The sequence below is a fragment of the Manis pentadactyla genome, chromosome 16 (assembly GCF_030020395.1).
Source record: "Manis pentadactyla isolate mManPen7 chromosome 16, mManPen7.hap1, whole genome shotgun sequence".
Lineage (NCBI taxonomy): Eukaryota > Metazoa > Chordata > Mammalia > Pholidota > Manidae > Manis > Manis pentadactyla.
In genome coordinates this window covers 65,636,659-65,658,392 of record NC_080034.1, presented here as the reverse complement: position 1 = coordinate 65,658,392, position 21,734 = coordinate 65,636,659, and the positions used below count along the sequence as shown (strand labels likewise).

Genomic DNA, 21,734 nt, shown 5'->3' with positions numbered 1-21,734 from the left:
GTAAGATACAAGCCGCAGCCCGGCAGGACACGAGCGTCTCTTACCCCAGCTCCTAGCGGGAGGAGAGGAGTCACAGCAGGGAGGGAGAGGGAGCCCAGGACTGCTAAATTCCCAGCCCCAGCCATAAGCACTAGGAGAGCAGACACACAGCGAGTGGCGAGCTGGATGCTAGAGAAACGGGACAGTAAAACCTGCGAGCTGCCCCCACAGCCGGAGCCCCAAGGACAGAGAAAAGCGAGTGCTTTTTGAAAGTCTTAAAGGGACAGGAGCCTCAAACTGTAGGAAACACCCCGGTGCAATCAGCCCAGTTACTGGGAATTCCGGGAAACTCGGGGCGCCCCGAACCCCTGGGTGGCAGCGCTACTCGGAGGCCCCTCACGGTGACAAACAGCCTCCCTCCCATTTCAACGCCGACGTGGCTCCGCCATAGCAGAACAGTAGTCTGAGGCCGGCCTCTCCCATGGCAGCAGGGCAGAGCTTCCTCCAAAACCGCCGGGCAAGAATAAGAAACCCAGTATGCGTGCAGCTGCCCAGCACAAGCCGCTAGGGGTCGCCGTTCTCCCAGGAGAGGAAGGCCACAAACCAGCAAGAAGGGACGACCTCCCAGCGACATACACACCAGCTCCCCAGAACTACCTCTATCGCCATGAAAAGACAGAAGAATTTGATGCAGACCAGACTAATCCAGACATCCTCCCCTGAGAAGGAACCTCGGGAGATAGACGTAACCAATCTCCCTGAAAAATAATTCAAAATAAAGGTCATAACCATGCTTATGGATCTTCAGAGAAATATGCAAGAGCTAAGGTATGAAGTCCAGAGGGAGATTACAGAAATAAAACAATCTCTGGAAGGACTTAAGAGCAGACTGGATGAGGTACAAGAAGCCTTTAATGGAATAGAAATCAGAGAACAGGAACGCAGAGAAGTTGATGCAGAGAGAGATAAAAGGATGTCCAGGAATGAAAGAATATCAAGAGAACTGCGTGGCCAAACCAAACGGAACAGTCTTCGCATTATAGGGGTACCAGAAGAAGATGAGACAGAAAAAAGGGATAGAAAGTGTCCTTGAAGAAATAATTGCTGAAACCTTCCCAGAAATGGGGGAGGAAATAGTTCCTCAGACCACAGAGCACACAGAACTCCAAAGAGGACAGCACCAAGACACATAATAACTAAAATGGCAAAGATCAAGGATGAGGATAGAGTTTTAAAGGCTGCTACAGAGAGGAAAAAGGCCACCTATGAGGAAAAACCCATCAGGCTATCATCAGACTTCTGAGCAGAAACTTTACAGGCCAGAAGAGAATGGCATGATATATTTAATGCAATGAAACAGAAGGGCCTTCAACCAGGAATACTATATCCAGCACGTTTATCATTTAATATGAAGGAGGGAGTAAACAATTCCCAGACAAGCAGAAGATGAGGGAATTTAACTCCCACAAACCACCTTTACAGGGTATTGTAGACGGACAGCTCTAGATGGCAGCACTACCAAGGCTAAACAGATGTCACTGGAGAAAATAAAATCACAGCAAAGAAAGCAGACAGACCAAATTCGAACTAAAGGCAAAAAATAGAATCAACTACACACAAAGGCAATTAAAGGAAACACAAAAGAGCACAGAATAAAACACCCAATTTATAAAGAATGGAGGAGAAAGAATAAGAAAGGAGAGAAATAAAGAATCACCAGACAGTGTCTACAATTGCTCAATAAGCAAGTCAAGTTAGGCAGTAAGATACTAAAGAACCTAACCTTGAACCTTTGGTAACCACAAATCTAAAGCCTGCAATGCCAATAAGTACGTATCCTTCAATAATCACCGTAAATGTAAATAAACTGAATGCACCAATCAAAAGATGCAGAATAATACAATGGATAAAAAAGCAAGACCCCCAGCAAAACTGAAAGTTTCTGTGATGACTGCCCTTGTACTGTTCACTATGTAACTTATTCATTATGTAAGAATTTGTTCTCCATGTAAGAACTTGTTTGTTATGCCTCAGAAGATTGGAGACTGACAAAAGTTAGGCTTGGGGTGGATTAATGATTGTGCATTGAGCATTGACTCCCCTATACAGAATTTTATTGTCGTTAACAACCATTTGATCAGTAAATATGAGAGATGCCCTCACAAAAAAAAAAAAAAAAAAAAAAAAAAGGACAGACTTCCAATGGTAAAATAAATAAGTAACCGGGATGTAATGTATAGCATAAGGAATATAGTCAAGATATTGTAACAGCTTGGTAGGGTGATAGCTGGAACCTCGAATTATGTATATAAATGTTCTACCACTGTGTTGTACACTTGAAACTAATGTAATGTAATACTGTGCGTCAACTACCCTTCAATAAAAAATAATTATTTAAAAAAAAAAAAAAAAAAAAAGCAAGACCCATCTATTTGCTGCTTAAAAGAGACGCACTTCAAACCCAAAGACATGCAGTGACAAAAAGTCAAGGGATGGAAAATGATATTCCATGCAAACAAAAGGGAGACAAAAGCCGGTGTGGCAGTACTAGTAGCAGACAAAATAGACTTAAAAACAAAGAAAGTCACAAGAGATAAAGAAGGGCATTACATAATGATAAAGGGGTCAGTGCAACAAGAGGATATAACCATTATAAATATATATGCACCCAACACAGCACACCAGCATATGTGAAACAAATACCAACAAAACTAAAAGGAGGAAATAGAATGCAATGCTTTCATTTTGGGAGACGTCAACACACCATTCACTTCAAAGGACAGATCCACTAGACAGAAAATAAGTAAGGACACAGAGGCAATGAAGAACACACTAGAACAGACGGAACTAATAGACATCTATAGAACTCTACATACAAGAGCAACAGGATACACATTCTTCTCAAGTGCTCGTGGAACATTCTCCAGAATAGACCAAATACTAGGCCACAAGAAGAGCCTCAGTAAATTCCAAAAGATTGAAATTCTACCAACCAACTTTTCAGACCACAAAGGAATAAAATTAGAACTAAATTGTACAAAGAAAGCAAAAAGGCCCACAAACACATGGAGGCTTAACAACATGCTCCTAAATAATCAATAGATCAACGACCATATTAATATAGAGATCAAGCAATATATGGAAACAAATGACAACAACAGCACAAAGCTCCAACTTCTGAGGGACGCAGCAAAAGCAGTCCTAAGAGAAAAGCACATAGCAATCCAGGCATATTTAAAGAAGGAAGAACAATCCCAAATGAATAGTCTAATGTCACAATTATCAAAATTGGAAAAAGAACAAATGAGGCCTAAAGTCAGCTGGAGGAACATAATAAAGATCAATGAACAAATAAATAAAATAGAAAAAAAAATCAATGAAACCAAGAGCTGGTTCTTTGAAAAAATAAACAAACTAGATAAGCCTCTAGCAAGACTTATTAAGAGAAAAACAGAATCAACACACATCAACAGAATCAGAAATGAGAAAGAAAAACTCACGACAGACCCCATAGAAATACAAAGAATTCTTAGAGAACACTATGAAAACCTATATGATAACAAGCTGGAAAACCTAGAAGAAATGGACAACTTCTTAGAAAAATACAACCGTCCAAGACTGACCAAGGAAGAAACACAAAATCTAAACAAACCAATTACCAGCAAAGAAATTGAAGTGGTAATCAACTACCCAGGAACAAAACCCCAGGGAGAGATGGATTTTCCTCAGAATTTTATCACACATACAGAGAAGACATAATACCCATTCTCCTTAAAGTTTTCCAAAAAATAGAAGAGGAGAGAATACTCCCAAACTCATTCTATGAAGCCAACATCACCCCAATACCAAAACCAGGCAAAGACCCCACCAAAAAAGAAAATTACAGACCAGTATCCCTGATGAACATAGATACAAAAATACTCAAAAAAATATTAGCAAACCAAATTAAAAAATACATCAAAAGGATCAAACACCATGACCAAGTGGGACTCATCCCAGGGATGCAAGGATGGTACAACATTCGAAAATCCACCAACATCATCCAACACATAAACAAGAAGGACAAAAACCACATGACCATTTCCATAGATCCTGAAAAAGCATTGGACAAAATTCAACATCCATTCATGATAAAAACTCTCAGAAAAATCGGTATACAGGGCAAGTACCTCAACATAATGGCCATACATGATAAGCCCACAGCCAACATCATACTGAATAGCAAGAAGCTGAAAGCTTTTCCTCTGAGATCGTGAACAAAACAGGGATGCCCAACCTCCCCACTGTTATTCAACATAATACTGGAGGTCCTAGGCACGAGAGTTAGAGAAAACAAAGAAATACAAGAAATTCAAACTGGTAAAGAAGAGGTTAATCTGTCACTATATGCAGATGACATGATATTGTACATAAAAAACCATAAAGACTCCACTCAAAAACTACTAGAACAGATATCGGAATACAGCAAACTTGCAGGATACAAAATTAACACACAGAAATCTGTGGCTTTCCTATACACTAACAATGAACTAATAGAGAAATCAGGAAAACAATTCCATTCACAACTGTATCAAAAAGAATAAAATACCTAGGAATAAACCGAACCAAGGAAGTGAAAGTCCTATACCCTGAAAACTATAAGACTCTCTTAAGAGAAATTAAAGAGGACACTAGCAAATGGAAACTCATCCCATGCTCCTGGCTAGGAAGAATTAATATCGCCAAAATGGCCATCATGTCCACACCAATAAGCAGACTTGTTGCAAACCCTATCAAATTACCAACAACATTCTTCAATGAACTGCAACGAATAGTTCAAACCTTCATATGGGAACACCAAAGACCCAAAATAGCCAAGGCAATCCTGAGAAGGAAGTATAAAGTGGGGGGGATCTCACTCCCCAACTTCAAGCTCTACTACAAAGCCACAATATTCAAAAATTGGAAAACAGTATGTAAGAGAAAGAAACCGTATTATTGTCGACCACCATACAAAAAAGTAAACTCAGAATGGATCACAGATCTGAATGTAAGTCATGAAACCATAAAACTCGTAAAAGAAAACATAGGCAAAACTTTCTTGTACATGAACACGAGCAACTTCTTCATGAACGTATTTACCCGGGTAAGGGAAACAAAAGCAAAAATGAACAAGTGGGACTATATCAAGCTGAAAAGCATATGTACAGCAAAGGACACCTTCATTAGAACAAAAAGGTAAACTGCAGTATGGGAGAATATACTCATAAATGACATATCTGATAAAGGGTGGACATCCAAAATATATAAAGAGCTCATGCACCTAAGGAAACAAAAAGCAAATAATCCAATTAAAAAATGACCAGAGGAGCTGAACACACAGTTCTCCAAAGAAGAAATTCAGATGGCCAACAGACACATGAAAAGATGCTCCACATCGCTAGTCATCAGAGAAATGCAAATTAAAACCACAATGAGTTATCACCTCACAACAGTAAGGATTGACACCATCCAAAACACAAAGAACAACAAATGTTGGTGAGGTTATGAAGGAAGGGGAACCCTCCTACACTGCTGGTGGGAATGTAAATTAGTTCAACCATTGTGGAAAGCAGTATGGAGGTTCCACAGAAAGCTCAAAATACAAATACCATTTGACCCAGGAAACCCACTTCTGGGAATTTACCCTAAGAATACAGCAGCCCAGTTTGAAAAAGACAGATGCACCCCTATGTTTATCGCAGCACTATTTACAATAGCCAAGAAATGGAAGCAACCTAAGTGTCATCAGTAGATGAATGGGTAAAGAAGAGGTGGTACATATGCACAGTGAAATATTATTCACCCAAAAGAAGAAAACAAATCCTTCCATTTGCAACAACATGGATGGAGCAAGAGGATATTATGCTCAGTGAAATAAGCGAGGCGGAGAAAGACAAGTGCCAAATGACTTCACTCATATGTGGAGTTTAAGAACAAAGAAAAACTGAGGGAACAAAACAGCAGCACAATCACAGAACCCAAGAATGGACTCACAGTTACCAAAGGGAAAGGGACTGGGGAGGATGGGTGGGAAGGGAGGGATGAGGGCAGGGTAAAATTAAAGGGGGCATTACGATTAGCATGTATAAGGTGGTGTGGGGGCCCGGGGAGGGCTGTGCAATGCACGGAAGACAAGTAGTGATTCTACAACTTCTTACTACACTGATGGACAGTGACTATAATAGGGTTTGTGGGGGGGACTAGGTGAAGCGGGGAGCCTAGTAAACATAATGTTATTCATGTCATTGTGGATTAAGGATAACAAAATTCATTTAAAATAAATAAATAATATTTAATCAATAAATTTCAAAAACTAAATAAATTTGAAAAACTAAAAACTCTGACTGTCCTCTACATTTACCTGTTTTCGTTTCTCAGCCTCCAAAAATTTGGCTTTTGCAGCTTCTTCCTTCTTTATCCTCTTAGCCTGTGCATATAAAATAGGTCTCAAAGTCATGCAACAGCACCACCACAACCTGAATATGACCTTACACTTGAAAATGGGGCTCCATGCCTCGCAAGGTACAATACAGTATGTAACATGTATGTAGACAATTACAGATTTCCCCTCAGTTTGTTACGTTTAACGTACTAATTTCATTTCTAAGGTATAGATTACACTTAAGATATACAAAAAAATTCTTAAATCGTAACAGTATGTCAGCTTTTCTTCTTCAAACTCTGTAAAAATTCTGAAATAATTTGAGTGTTATTTTACCTTAAAACTTAATCACAGAACAGTGATGTTAGGTCATTTGTTGCTTGTTCTCTGATTTTTTAAAGTAAAACATCATCAGTGTAGAAAGTTTAGAAAAACGGGATTTTAACAATAAAGGTTAAAGGACAAATAGGTAACATTTAAAAATGCACGTGTATACTTTATTTGAAGTTTCTTTTGTAATACTTAAAATTTGAGATAAATCCATTACTTAAATAACTTAAATGAAAAATTAAACCCGACTTAACCTACTGTTGTTAAATTCAAGGTTTTTTTTCCCTAATATAATAGAAACATAACCTTTCGTGAAGCACATCCTGAATATCAAGCTCATGCTATCAAATTTGAGCTTTATAATCTTCAAGTCATTAACTAGTAGTTTCATAATTATCTACTAGTAATTGCCAATGTACTTTAATATTTTCAATTTGGAGGGTTTTAAAATTAATTTGAAATGGGTAAGGGAATATGTGTATATGTTTTTAGAAAAAAAAGATCTGTAACTGTGAAAACGTCAGCTAACTGCCTTGCTCAGGGAATAAGCCAACTTTTATGGCAACAGTTTCCTGAACAGCTAAGGGTTTGGGTCATAGTAATTTTCAACATTAAAAAGCTTGTTTGGGACAAAAGTACTTCGGATAATTTTGAGACATATACATGTACAGCTTAGACACAGTACACTTAACATAATTTGGCTTTTTCTTGAGGACTTGGGCAGTTATTCTTGACATCAGTTACTATACTACACAGTTTGATAACAGAAATGCCTTTGGGCCAGTAAGGTGTTGAAAATTGCTTCCTATTTAACTACCAGATTACAGACTGTTGCTAGGCTTTGGAGTTTCTGTTTATCCTATTTTCCCTTGCTGTCTTTTAGCTATTCCTTTTGCTGTTGCCAGCATGTCCTTGAGCCCTATTCCTTCAGCCCAGTTCTGCTGAACTCAGAAAACAAACATGGTTAAAATATTTCCACATATAACACTTACTTTTACTTTTGTCATGTTTTATTTCTAAATGAAAAGCAGGTATCTAACTGTAATACTTAATGACATTTTGAAAAGTAAAGAGCGTGAGTTTTAGCATATGATCTTTATGACTATATTGGCTATTGAGAGGTTTCCCCTTTCTTTTTTTCCTTTACTTATTGCCTGGATTTTTACTATTAGGATTAGATAAACTTGCTAAGTATGGTTCAGAGAGGTCCTTATTCTATACATTATGTTTACAGATAATTTGTGATGGACATGTTAATTTGTATGAGTGAGAGAACAGACTGATAAAATTTTCATTTTTCAGACTTTAAAATACATGTCAATATTACTTTAAACATATCAAATTTAAGAATTCTACCTCTAGAATTTGCTGGGCTCGAAGTTCTTTTTCCATTCTGATTTGTTGTATTCTCTTAATTCTTTCCTATAGGAAAAATTATGACAATTTTAGATAATTAACTATCTAGGTGGAAGGTATTTAAGTGGAATCAAATAATGAAAGATGTAAGTACAGATTTACCAAAGGTTGCCCATGCTCGATATAAATTTTAATTATTTACTTTAACATTATATACATGCAACCTGTCTTAAATTGCTATGACTTTATAAAATGTCTCAAAACAATTTTAAAATACAAATGCTAAATAAGTATATAGAAACAACATAAACCAAGCTGGTTAAACTCAAGTCTTTATAAATATTTGCAAGTACAAGTAATACTCATTAGGAAATAAATATTGGACAGACAAGTAGGATAAAACAGTCTATCAGGAAATCAGGACACCTAAGGATAGTCCTGAGTTACTGTCACTCATTGCATGAACTTGAACAAATAGAACTACTCTTGCATAAAATAGGGGAGGCACTTGCTCTTTTTCTCACTGTCACAATTATATTTAAAAAGTTTTAAAAAGTGCACAGTACATCACGATTGCGTGTAACAATTGCCGTAACATGATAAATGACATTTCTTTCAATAAATGCAGCAGGCCAAATACAGAAATAATTTGTAATACATTATAAGTGGTGCTCAAATTCTCTAAATGTCATGTACAAGCTATTGTTTGAATTCAGCAATCTAAATTTTGATAATGTGACATTTTCTTTTTAAAAAACCATTCCATATGCTATAAGCACATCGTTCACAATTTTAAATTCATATATCCCTTTGAAAGTCCCAAATTGGCACTGATGAGGATACTTTTAAAAGAATACACCTTAATTCCGCTACTTGCAAATTGCAGTTTTCCTAGGACTTTCAGAGCCAACACATTTTATACTACTGTTTATTACAATACTAACACCTATTTCCAATGCTAGTTGTACTTTTTGAAGCTATACTTTAATACATTTTTATTTCTTTTTTTCAATTGATGTTATTGATCCCCTGCAGGATAATGAGATTTCTGGAATTTCTGTAGTGATTTTAGAAGACTGATCACATTGTATGATTTTGCTGATTGTGATCCTAGGTTTTGAATATTATAGTTGACTAAAATAAACATACAAGTGTATCTTTTGTTTTATTTACAAGTGTTAGAGAAGGTTGCACTGGATACACATTTGAAATATTTATTTAGATTAGAACTTCAGACCTAAGTATACTCTGAATTTCATCTTTAATCAAGTCAACAAAAGGCATTCATTATTCTCTTCAGCACAGAAATAGGTATAGAATCTTGGCCTTTACTCACCCAGTGTAGAGCTTTCTATTAGTCTGAGTGATTTATATGGATATACGAAAATATACTTCGTAGTGCTTTCATTAGCAATAGCAGAGATAAGCATTATTTATAAATCATTACAGTGGAAGAAGCCAAGATGGCGGTGTGAGTAGAGCGGGTAAACCTCCTCCAAAAACCACGTATATTTTCGAAAATACAACAAATACGACTATCCCTAAAAGAGAGCCCAGAAGATACAGGACAACAACCATGCTACATCCACACCTGCGAGAACCCAGCGCCTCCGAAGGGGGTAAGGTGGAAGCCACAGCCCGGCGGAACACGAGCGCCCCTCACACCAACTACGGGCGGGAGGAGAGGAGTCAGAGCGGGGAGAGAGAGGGAGCCCAGGACTGCTAAATACCCAGCCCCAGACATCCGCACCAGGAGCACAGACACACAGCGTGTGGCGAGCTGGATACTAGAGAAACGGGAAAGTAAAACCTGCGAGCTGTCCCCACAGCCAGAGACCCTGGGACAAAGAAAAGCGAGTGCTTTTTGAAAGTGTTCAAGGGACAGTAGCCTCACAGGTGGACGGAACCGCCCCGGCACAATCAGCCCAGTAACTGGGAATTCTGGGGAACTCCGGGCGCCCCAACCCCCTGGGTGGCAGCGCTACTCGGAGGCCCCTCACGGTGACAAACAGCCTCCCTCCCATTTGAACTCCGACGTGGCTCCGCCATAGCAGAACAGTAGCCTGAGGCCGGCCACTCCCACGGCAGCAGAGCAGAGCTTCCTCCACAACCGCCGGGCAAGAATAAGAAACCCTGTCTGCGCACAGCTGAACAGCACAAGCCGCTAGGGGTCGCCGTTTACCCAGGAGAGGAAGGCCACAAACCAGCAAGAAGGGACCTTCACCCAGCCGACGTACACGCCAGCTCCCCACAATTATTTCCATCGCCATGAAAAGACAGAAGAATTTGATACAGACCAGACTAACCCAGACATCCACCCCTCAGAAGGAACCTGGGGAGATAGACCTAACCAATCTACCTGAAAAATAATTCAAAATAAAGGTCATAACAATGCTGACGGATCTTCGGAGAAATATGCAAGTGCTAAGGGATGAAGTCTGGAGGGAGATTACAGAAATAAAACAATCTCTGGAAGGACTTACGAGCAGACTGGATGAGGTGCAAGAGGCCTTTGATGGAATAGAAACCAGAGAACAGGAACGCAGAGAAGCTGACGCAGAGAGAGATAAAAGGATGTCCAAGAATGAAAGAATATTAAGAGAACTGTGTGGCGTGGCCAAACGGAACAATCTTCAGATTATAGGGGTACCAGAAGAGGAAGAGAGAGAAAAAGGGACAGAAAGTGTCCTACAAGAAACAATTGCTGAAAACTTCTCCAAAATGGGGGAGGAAATAGTTGCTCAGACCACGGAAGCACACAGAATTCCAAAGAGGACAACACCAAGACACATAATAATTAAAATGGCAAACATCAAGGACTAGGACAGAGTCTTAAAGAGAGCTAGAGAGAGGAAAAAGGTCACCTACAAAGGAAAACCCATCAGGATATCATCAGACTTCTCAGCAGAAACCTTACAGGCCAGAACAGAATGGCATGATATATTTAATGCAACCAAACACAAGGGCCTTGAACCAAGAATACTCTATCCAGCACGATTATTATTTAAATATGAAGGAGGGAGTAAACAATTCCCAGACAAGCAAAAGTTGAGGGAATTTACCTCCCACAAACCACCTTTACAGGGTAATGTACAGGGGCAGCTCTAGATAGGAGCATGCCTAAGGCTAAACAGATGTCACCAGAGAAAATAAAATCACAGCAGAGAAAGCAGACCAACCAAATACTAACTAAAGGCAAAAAATAATATAAACTACACACAAAAGCAGTTAAAGGAAACACAAAGAGCACAGAATAAAACACGCAAAATATAAAGAATGGAGGAGCAGGAATAAGAAAGGAGAGAAATAAAGAATTACCACACAGTGTCTGTAACTGCTCAATAAGCAAGTGAAGTTAGGCAGTAAGATACTAAAGAAGCAAACCTTGAACCTTTGGTAACTACAAATCTAAAGCCTACAATGGCAATAAGTACATATCTTTCAATAATCACCGTAAATGTAAATAAACTGAATGCAACAATCAAAAGACACAGAGTAATACAATGGATAAAAAAGCAAGACCCATCTATTTGCTGCTTACAAGAGACCCACCTCAAACCGAAACACATACAGAGACTAAAAGTCAAGGGATGGAAAATGATATTCCACGCAAACAACAGGGAGAAAAAAGCAGGAGTTGCAGTACTACAAGCAGACAAAATAGACTTAAAAATAAAGAAAGTCACAATAGATAAAGAAGAGCATTACGTAATGATAAAGTGGTCACTGCAACAAGAGGATATAACCATTAAAAATATTTATGCACCCAACACAGGAGCACCACCATATGTGAAACAAATACCAACAGAACTAAAAGGAGCATATAGAATGCAAAGCATTCCTTTTGGGAGACTTAAATACACCACACACTCCAAAGGATAGATCTCCCAGACAGAAAATAACTAAGCATACAGAGGCGCTGAACAACACACTAGAACAGATGGACCAAATAGACATCTATAGAACTCTATATCCAAAAGGAACACGATACACATTCTTCTCAAGTGCACATGGAACATTCTCCAGAATAGACGAAATACTAGGCCACAAGAAGAGCCTCAGTAAATTCAAAAAAATTGAAATTCTACCAACCAACTTTTCAGACCACAAAGGAATAAAACTAGAACTAAACTGTACAAAGAAAGCAAAAAAGGCCCACAAACACATGGAGGCTTAGCAACGTGCTCCTAAATAATCAATGGATCAACAACCAGATTAAAATACAGATGAAGGAATATATGGAAACAAATGACAATAACACAATGCCCCAAGTTCTGTGGGATGCAGCAAAAGCAGTCTTAAGAGAAAGTATATAGCAATCCACCATATTTAAAGAAGGAAGAAAAATCCCAAATGAACAGTCAAATGTCACAATTATCGAAATTGGAAAAAGAAGAACGAATGAGGCCTAAAGTCAGCAGAAGGAGGGACATAATAAAGATCAACGAAGAAATAAATAAAATTCAGAACAATATATAGAAAAAAAAAAAATCAATGAAACCAAGAGATGGTTCTTTCAGAAAATAAACAAAATAGACAAGCCTCCAGCCAGACTTATCAAGAGAAAAAGAGAATCAACACACACCAACAGAATCAGAAACGAGAAAGGAAAAATCACGATGAACCCCATAGAAATACAAAGAATTGTTAGAGAATACTATGAAAACCTGTATGCTAATAAGCTGGAAATCCTAGAAGAAATGGACTTCTTAGAAAAATACAACCTTCCAAGACTGACCAAGGAAGAAACACAAAATCTAAACAAACCAATTAAAAGCAAAGAAATTGAAGCGGTAATCAAAAATCTTCCCAGGAACAAAAACCCCGGGCCAGATGGATTTACTTCAGAATTTCATCAGACATACAGAGAAGAAATAATACCCATTCTCCTTAAAGTTTTCCAAAAAATAGAAGAGGAGGCAATACTCCCAAACTCATTCTATGAAGCCAACATCACCCTAATATCAAAACCAGGCAAAGACCCCACCAAGAAAGAATATTACAGACAAATATCTCTGATGAACGTAGATGCAAAAATACTCAACAAAATACTAGCAAACCAAATTCAAAAATACATCAAAAAGATCATACACCATGACCAAGTGGGATTCATCCCAGGGATCCAAGGATGGTACAACATTCGAAAACTAACCAACATCATCCACCACATAAATAAAAAGGACCAACACCACATGACCATCTCCATAGATTCTGAAAAAGCATTCGACAAAATTCAACATCCATACATGACAAGAACTCTCAACAAAATGGGTATGGAGGGCAAATACCTCAACATAATAAAGGCAACATATGATAAGCCCACAGCCAACATCATACATAATAGTGAGAAGCTGAAAGCTTTTCCTCTGAGAGCGGGAACAAGACAGGGATCCCCATTCTCCCCACTGTTATTCAACATAATACTGGAGGTCCTAGGCACGGGAATTAGACAAAACAAAGAAATACAAGGAAACCAAACTGGTAAAGAAGAGGTTAAACTGTCACTATTCGCAAATGACATGATACTGTACAAAAAAACCTCCAATATGCCCACACCAATATGCAGGTTTGATGCAATCCCTACCAAATTACCAACAACATTGTTCAACGAACTGGAACAAAGAGTTCAACAATTCATATGGAAACACCAAAGACCCCGAATAGCCAAAGCAATCCTGAGAAGGGAGAATAAAGTGGGGGGGGGGGGGGGAATCTCACTCCCCAACTTCAAGCTCTACTACAAAGCCACAGTATTCAAAAACTGGACAACTACATGTAAGGGAATGAAACCAGATTATTGTCTAACCCCATAAAAATAAGAAATCTCAGAATGGATCAAAGATCTGATTGTAAGTCATGAAACCATAAAACTCTTTAAAGAAAACATGGGCAAAAGTTTCTTGGACAAAAACATGAGCAACTTCTTCATGCACGTATCTCCCCGGGCAAGGGAAACAAAGGCAAAAATGAACAAGTGGGACTATATCAAGCTGAAAAGCCTCTGTACATCAAAGGACGCCATCATTAGAACAGAAAGGTACCCTGCAGTATGGGAGAATATATTCATAAATGACAGATCCGATAAAGGGTTGACATCCAAAATATATAAAGAGCTCACGCACCTCAACAAATAAAAAGTGAATTATCCAATTAAAAAATTAGTAGAGGAGCTGAACAGACAGTTCTCCAAAGAAGAAATTCAGTTGGCGAACAGACATACGAAAAGATGTTCCACATCGCTTGTCATCAGAGAAATGCAAATTAAAAGCACAACGAGATATCACCTCACCCAGTAAGGATCGCCACCATCCAAAAGACAAACAACAAAAGTTAGGGAGGTTGGAGAGAGAGGGGAAGCCTCCTACACTGCTGGTGGGAATGTAAATTAGTTCAGCCATTGTGGAATGGAGTATGGAAGTTCTTCATAAACCTCAAAATAGACATACCATTTGACCCAGGAATTCCACTTCTAGGAATTTACCCTAAGAATGCAGCAGCCCAGTTTGAAAAAGACACATCCACCCCTATCTTCATCACAGCACTATTTACAATAGCCAAGAAATGAAAGCAACCTAAACGTCCATCAGTAGATGAATGGATAAAGAAGAGGTGGTACATATACACAGTGGAGTATTCTTCAGCCATAAGAACAAAACAAATCCTACCATTTGCAACAATATGGATGGATCTAGAGGGTATTATGCTCAGTGAAATAAACCAGGCGGAGAAAGACAAGTCCCAAATGACTTCACTCATATGTGGAGTATAAGAACAAAGAAAAATTGAAGGAACAAAACAGCAGCACAATCACAGAACCCAAGAATGGACTCACAGTTACCAAAGGGAAAGTAACTGGGAAGGATGGATGAAAAGGGAGGGATAAGGGCAGGGGAAAAATAAAGAGGGCCTTACGATTAGCATGTATAATGTGGGGTGGGGGCCCGGGGAGGGCTGTGCAGTGCAGGGAAGACAAGTGGTGATTCTACAACATCTTACTATGCTGATAGACAGTGACTGGAAAGGGTTTTGTGGGGGGGACTTGGTGAAGGAGGGAGCCTAGTAAACATAATGTTCTTCATGTCATTGTGGATTAAGGATAACAAAATAAATAGAAAAAAGTAAGAACTCTGACTGTCCTCTACATTTACCTGTTTTCGTTTCTCAGCCTCCAAAACTTTGGCTTTTGCAGCTTCTTCCTTCTTTATCCTCTTAGCCTGTGCATATAAAATAGGTCTCAAAGTCATGCAACAGCACCACCACAAACTGAATATGACCTTACACTTGAAAATGGGGCTCCATGCCTCGCAAGGTTCAAAACAGTATGTAACATGTATGTAGACAATTACAGATTTCCCCTCAGTTTGTTACATTTAACGTACTAATTTCATTTCTAAGGTATAGAATACACTTAAGATATACAAAAAAATTCTTAAATCGTAACAGTATGTCAGGCTTTCTTCTTCAAACTCTGTAAAAATACTGAAATAATTTGAGTGTTATTTTACCTTAAAACTTAATCACAGAAAAGTGATGTTATGTCATTTGTTGCTTGTTCTCTGATTTTTTAAAGTAAAACATCATCAGTGTAGAAAGTTTTGAAAAACGGGATAGATTTTAACAATAAAGGTTAAAGGACAAATCAGGAACATTTAAAAATGCACGTGTCTACTTTATTTGAAGTTTCTTTTATAATACTTAAAATTTGAGATAAGTCCATTACTTAAATAACTTAAATGAAACATTAAAGCCGATTTAACCTAGTGTGGTTAAATTCAAGGTATTTTTCCCTAATAGAAACATAACCTTTAATGAAGCACATCCTGAATATCAAGCTCATGCTATCAAATTTGAGCTTTATGATCTTCAAGTCATTAACTAGTAGCTTCATAATTATCCAGTAGTAATTGCCAATGTAATTTAATATTTTCAATTTGGAGGGTTTTAAAATTAATTTGAAATGGGTAAGGGAATATGTGTACATGTTTTTAGAAGGAAAAAACCTGTAACTGTGAAAACCTCAGCTAACCGCCTTGATCAGGGAATAAGCCAATTTTTACGGCAACAGTTTCCCGAACAGCTAAGGGTTTGGGATATAATACTTTTCAACATTAAAAAGCTTATTTTGGACAAAAATACTTTGGATAATTTTGAGACATGTAGATGTACAGCTTAGACACAGTACACTTAACATAATTTGGCTTTTTCTTGAGGACTTGGGCAGTTATTCTTGACATCAGTTACCCTACTACACAGTTTGATAACAGAAATGCCTTTGGGCCACTAAGGTGTTGAAAATTCCTTCCTAATTTACTACCAGATTACAGACTGTTGCTAGGCTTTGGAGTTTCTATTTATCCTATTTTCCCTTGCTGTCTTTTAGCTTTTCCTTTTGCTGTTGCCAGCATGTCCTTGAGCCCTATTCTGTCAGCCCAGTTCTGTCCGAACTCAGAAAACAAACCTGGTTAAAATATTTCCACATTAAACACTTACTTTTACTTTTGTCATGTTTTATTTCTAAATGAAAAGCAGGTATCTAACTACAAGACTTAATGACGTTTTGAAAAGTAAAGACCATGAGTTTTAGCGTATGATCTTTATGACTATATTGGCCATTGAGAGGTTTCCCCTTTCTTTTTTTTCCTTTACTTATTTCCTGGATTTTTACTGTTAGGATTAGATAAACTTGCTAAGTAAGGTTCAGAGAGGTCCTTACTCTACGCATTATGTCTAAAGATAATTTGTGATGGACATGTAAGTTTGTAAGAGTGAGAGAACAGACTGATAAAATTTTCATTTTTCACACTTTAAAATACATGACTATATTACTTTAATCATATTAAATTTATGAATTCTACCTCTAGAATTTGCTGGGCTCGAAGTTCTTTTTCCATTCTGATTTGTTGTATTCTCTTAATTCTTTCCTATAGGAAAAATTATGACATTTTTAGATAATAAACTAAATATCTAGGTGGAAGGTATTTAAGTGGAATCAAGTAATGAAAGATGTAAGTGCAGATTTACCAAAGGTTGCCCATGCTCGATATAAATTTTAATTATTTACTTTAACTTTATATACATGCCACCTGTCTTAAATTGGTATGACTTTATAAAATGTCTCAAAACAATTTTAAAATACAAATGCTAAATAAGAATATAGAAACAACATAAACCAAGCTGGTTAAACTCCAGACTTTACAATTATTTGCAAGTATAAGTAATTCTCATTCGGAAATAAATATTGGACAGACAAGTAGGATAAAACAGTCTATCAGGAAATCAGGACACCTAAGGATAGTCCTGAGTTACTGTCACTCATTGCATGAACTTGAACAAATAGAACCACTCTTGCATAAAATAGGGGAGGCACTTGCTCTTTTTCTCAGTGTCACAAATAAATTAAAAATGCTTAAAGAAGTGCACAGAACATCGTGATTGTACGAAGTACCAACAACTGCTGTAACATGATAAATGACATTACTTTCAATAACTACAGTAAGCCAAATACAGAAATAATTTGTAATAACTTATAAGTGGTGCTCAAGTTAGTTAAATGTAATGTACTAGTTATTGTTTGAATTCAGCAATCTAAATTTTGATGTTACATTTTCATTTTAAAAAACCATTGCATATGCTGTAAGCACATCGTTAACAATTTTACATTCTTAAACCCCTTTGAAAGTCACAAATTGGCACTGACGAGGTTACAGTTTTAAAAAAATACACCTAAATTGCCCTACTTGTAAATTGCAGCTGTCCTAGGATTTTCAGAACCAACACATTTTATACTACTGTATATTACCATACCCACCCCCATTTCGAGATGCTAGTTGTACCTTTTGAAACTATACTTTAATACATTTAAATTTCTTTCTTTGCAGTGATGTTATTAATTCCCTGCAGGGATCCAGCGCAGGATAATGAGATTTCTGGAATTTCTGTTGTGATTTTAGAAGACTGATCACATTCTATGATTGTGCTGATTGCGATCCTAGATTTTGAATATCATAAGCTCACCAAAAATAAACATACAAGTGTATCTTTTATTTCCAAGTCTTAGAGAAGGTTGCACTTGATCCACATTTGAAATATTTATTTAGATTAGAACTTTAGACAAAAGTATACTCTGAATTTAATCTTTAATCAAGTCAACAAAAGTCATTCATTATTCTCTTAAGCACAGAAATAGGTATAGAACCTTGGACTGAACTCACCCAGTGTAGAGCTTTGTTTTAGTCTGAGTGATTTATATAGATGTACATTGGCAGTACTTTCATTTGGAATATCAGAAATAAACATTATCTATAAATTATTACGATATGTGTTCACCTTGTAATACTGAGTATCCATCCAATGAACTGGGCATTTTATATAAAGTAGCTAATTGATCATTTAAAAAAATAACAATACAGGAGTTGAAATTATCTTCTTTTCACCTAAGAGAAAATTGAAGCTCGTACAAAATAAATATTTTGCCTATAGTCACACAGTGAGTGCAGAGCCCTGGTCAGTTCCCACTGCCTCTGCTCCTGCTTCATAACAATGCCTCCTGATACTTCCGGAAAACTGCCTTGAGGACTGTCGGCTGGTATTTTTGGCCCACTAGGTGGAAAAAATAATCTCGAGGATGAGAAACACATGCTATTATTTTAATTATTTTATTCTAGATCTACTGCAAACTTTAAAATAGACTCTGCACGACTTTAATTTACTTTGCTGGCAATTAGGAATAAGTCAGATGGTAATCTAAGACTAGTCTCAGAGAAGCATCTTGATCAATGTCTAATAGCAGGTCACTTGTATTACTGCTCCTGGAACGTTGGAAAATCAATTTTTTTTTTTTTGATGAGTAGCACACTATGTAGGCTTAGGTCACACAAAGCCTAATTTGAAATGCTAATGGCATACAACTGGTCTCAAGCCATTAGGAAATAGGATAAACTATTAAAAACTGTAACAGAAACAACAGTATTTCAGCTTCAAAGGAACTTATTTTCACATATACTCTAGTAGGCAGTAAATATTTACAGTATTTTAATAAATATATTCATCACACTATATATTTTAAAGTCAACCTTACAGTGCCTTTAGCAGTTACAATTAACAAACTAAGAAAACAATTCAAGTTTACATTAAATTACAGTTAGGGAGTAGACCAAACATTTTGATGTTTTATGTCTATCTTTTAGAAAGCAAGCATTTGCTTTGTGCCAGTCACTGTGGTAGGCACTTTACATTCATTCAATTTTCACATAATACAATTGTTTTTCTTTTGCAGTGGAGGAAATCAAGGCTGAGAGGTTAACTAATTCATCTATGGTCATAAATTATTAAGTAGGAGAGCCGATATTTAACTCTACAAATTACCTACATGCATGACTACAAATTCTAAATTCTCTATCTCAATTCTACATCAACTCTAATCATACTGCTTTAGTCAATACTGAAAGTATTTAAGTAAATGTATTCATTCCATTATTAGAGATAACCACATCAAAAACAAACCAAGCCATTATTTAGCAGCTTGTCTATATAACAACTGACTCAGAAATAACTACTTGCAGTTTAAAATTTTTTAAAGAATAGTACTTCCCCCCATTTCCTTTTTGCTTTAATAGTTCGATGAGTATGTGGAGATAGGAGAGCAGTTTACACATTCCCATCTTAAAGGAAGTTCAGTATATTGCCATGTAGGCTTTATGTGTAAGAGTTAAAAAATTATTTCACCTACCTTATACTTAATTTTAAAAACTACACAGAGGAGAGCACTGGATAAAACACTGGATATGCGAAAATAATGCTTTCTCATTTTCGGGGATAATTTTTAAACATTCAGAAGCAATGGGACCAAATCTTCAAAGTTGTTCAAGATGTTAATTTATATTCAGGCTATCAGGATACTAAAAGTACTTACATAATTGTATTGTTTGGTATCATTTCTTTAGAGACTTGGTTTAAAATTGAGGTGAATTTTAAATAAAGGAAGATGATAACTCTCTAAATAAGATATATAACAAGTATGAAAGTTATTTCAGAAATCAAAATAAGAATAATGTACATATATACATAAGTAAATCGACTCCCAAAGTACCACCTATGTTATAAAACCGGTTGAGTGCATGAACATACCTGTTGTTTCATAATCTTTATCTGCTCTTTTTGCTGTCGCTTCTCCTCAGCAGCCATTATTGCTATGATGAAAAGCCAAAACACAGGTATCGTCAGAAAAGGAACAAAGAAGAGAAGCCTCCTGTGAACACCCAGTACTCACTCTTCAAGTTTATGTTTTCGTTTAACTCACTCACCTTGTTGTTTTTTAGCTTCTTTGGCAATGTGAGCCTGTTCCTGCTTTTGGAGTTTTCTCAAAAGCTTTATTTGTGCTGCTTGTTGGGCTTTTTCTGAAAAACACAAAATTTCAAGGAATACTTTTAACAACTTTACCTGTTAACCTAAAAACAATTATCTATGTGAATGGCATCATGTAAAGGACATACTTTTTAAGAAAATTTTTTAAAGTTAGATACCAGGTAGAAAAATGGTGTGGCAGAAAATACCACGCTTACTTCCTTTAGAAATTGCACAACTTTTTCATCACACACAGCCCCATACACAGAAGCACACAAAAATGATGCTTCTCTTAATCCTCATCACAGAAGCTAATTTAAGTACATTTTTTTTCACATTTCACATAATCCCTGTTTAGGAGGAAACTAGCTGCTAATATGGAAAAAGAATGATTTAGCTTTAGTCTTAAAAATAACAATAAAGCAAAAGAACTCAAAATAGAATACAAAGCCCCCCCTCCAAACATGGTATTTCACTCAGCTATAAAAATGGTAGTTTCTGAATCCAGTGATAATTGCATTTATGAAACAGAGGGACTAAATCTAAATAAAAATAATACAGAATTTCAACAAGGTTTAAGGACAATCTAGTTCTCATTATTTTCAAGGACAAATGTATGAAACTGGGAGAGATCTACATACTTAGTGGCCCCAATTCCTCATTCCTCCCTTTATCCATGTTACTTGCAAATGGGACTTTGCAGTTCCTTTCATCAAGAAGTGAAATCTACTTTCTTGTCCCTTGATACTAACTTCAGACACGTGATCTTTGGACACCAGGATGTTAGCAGTTGTAACTGCAAGTGCATGTTTCAGAGTGTACTCTGTACTTGTACAAGTGTAGTTTCACTCTTCTGTCTTGACCTTTATCATCAGGACATGTTAAGGCTACGCTGCCAGAGGCTGGAACACAGGGAGTCAGCTGACTCCACACACGTGAACAAAGCCAGGTAAGATCAGTAGAGCTGCCTACCTTACCTGCGGTGGACTCTATCAGCCTGACCGATTACCACGTGGCATTGTTCACCACTGAGTTTTGCGGGTGCTTGTTTCCCAGCATTACTGTGGCAATAGGTGACTGATACAGAAAGCTTGTAATGTCATGCTTTCTTCTGCTGGCAAACTTGGTCAGAATACTTCTAACTATAAAAGTGGTCTATCATAACATCATTTACAAAATCACTCTAGAATACTTAACATTAGATATTGCTTTAAATTTTGTAGCAGATGAAGAGTTTTAAGAAACCTATATATTATATTCTCACTAGTAATGAATATGCTCGAATAGAACCCAAATCACTTGAACTCTACTAATAATCATTTAT

General features: G+C 37.0%; 1 protein-coding gene across 1 annotated transcript in view; it reads right to left on the bottom strand.

Annotated features, from left to right (window-relative positions):
• LOC130681264 (bromodomain adjacent to zinc finger domain protein 2B-like) overlaps positions 1-21,734 on the bottom strand; it is a 108,053-nt gene that overhangs the window by 42,651 nt on the left and 43,668 nt on the right. Inside the window, exons 5-8 of the mRNA XM_057493901.1 lie at positions 20,371-20,463; positions 20,195-20,256; positions 16,915-16,989; positions 8,069-8,134 (exon numbers count right to left, since the gene is read on the bottom strand). Coding sequence (XP_057349884.1) covers positions 8,069-8,134; positions 16,915-16,989; positions 20,195-20,256; positions 20,371-20,463 — 296 coding nt within the window. The remainder of the gene's footprint in view (positions 1-8,068; positions 8,135-16,914; positions 16,990-20,194; positions 20,257-20,370; positions 20,464-21,734) is intronic.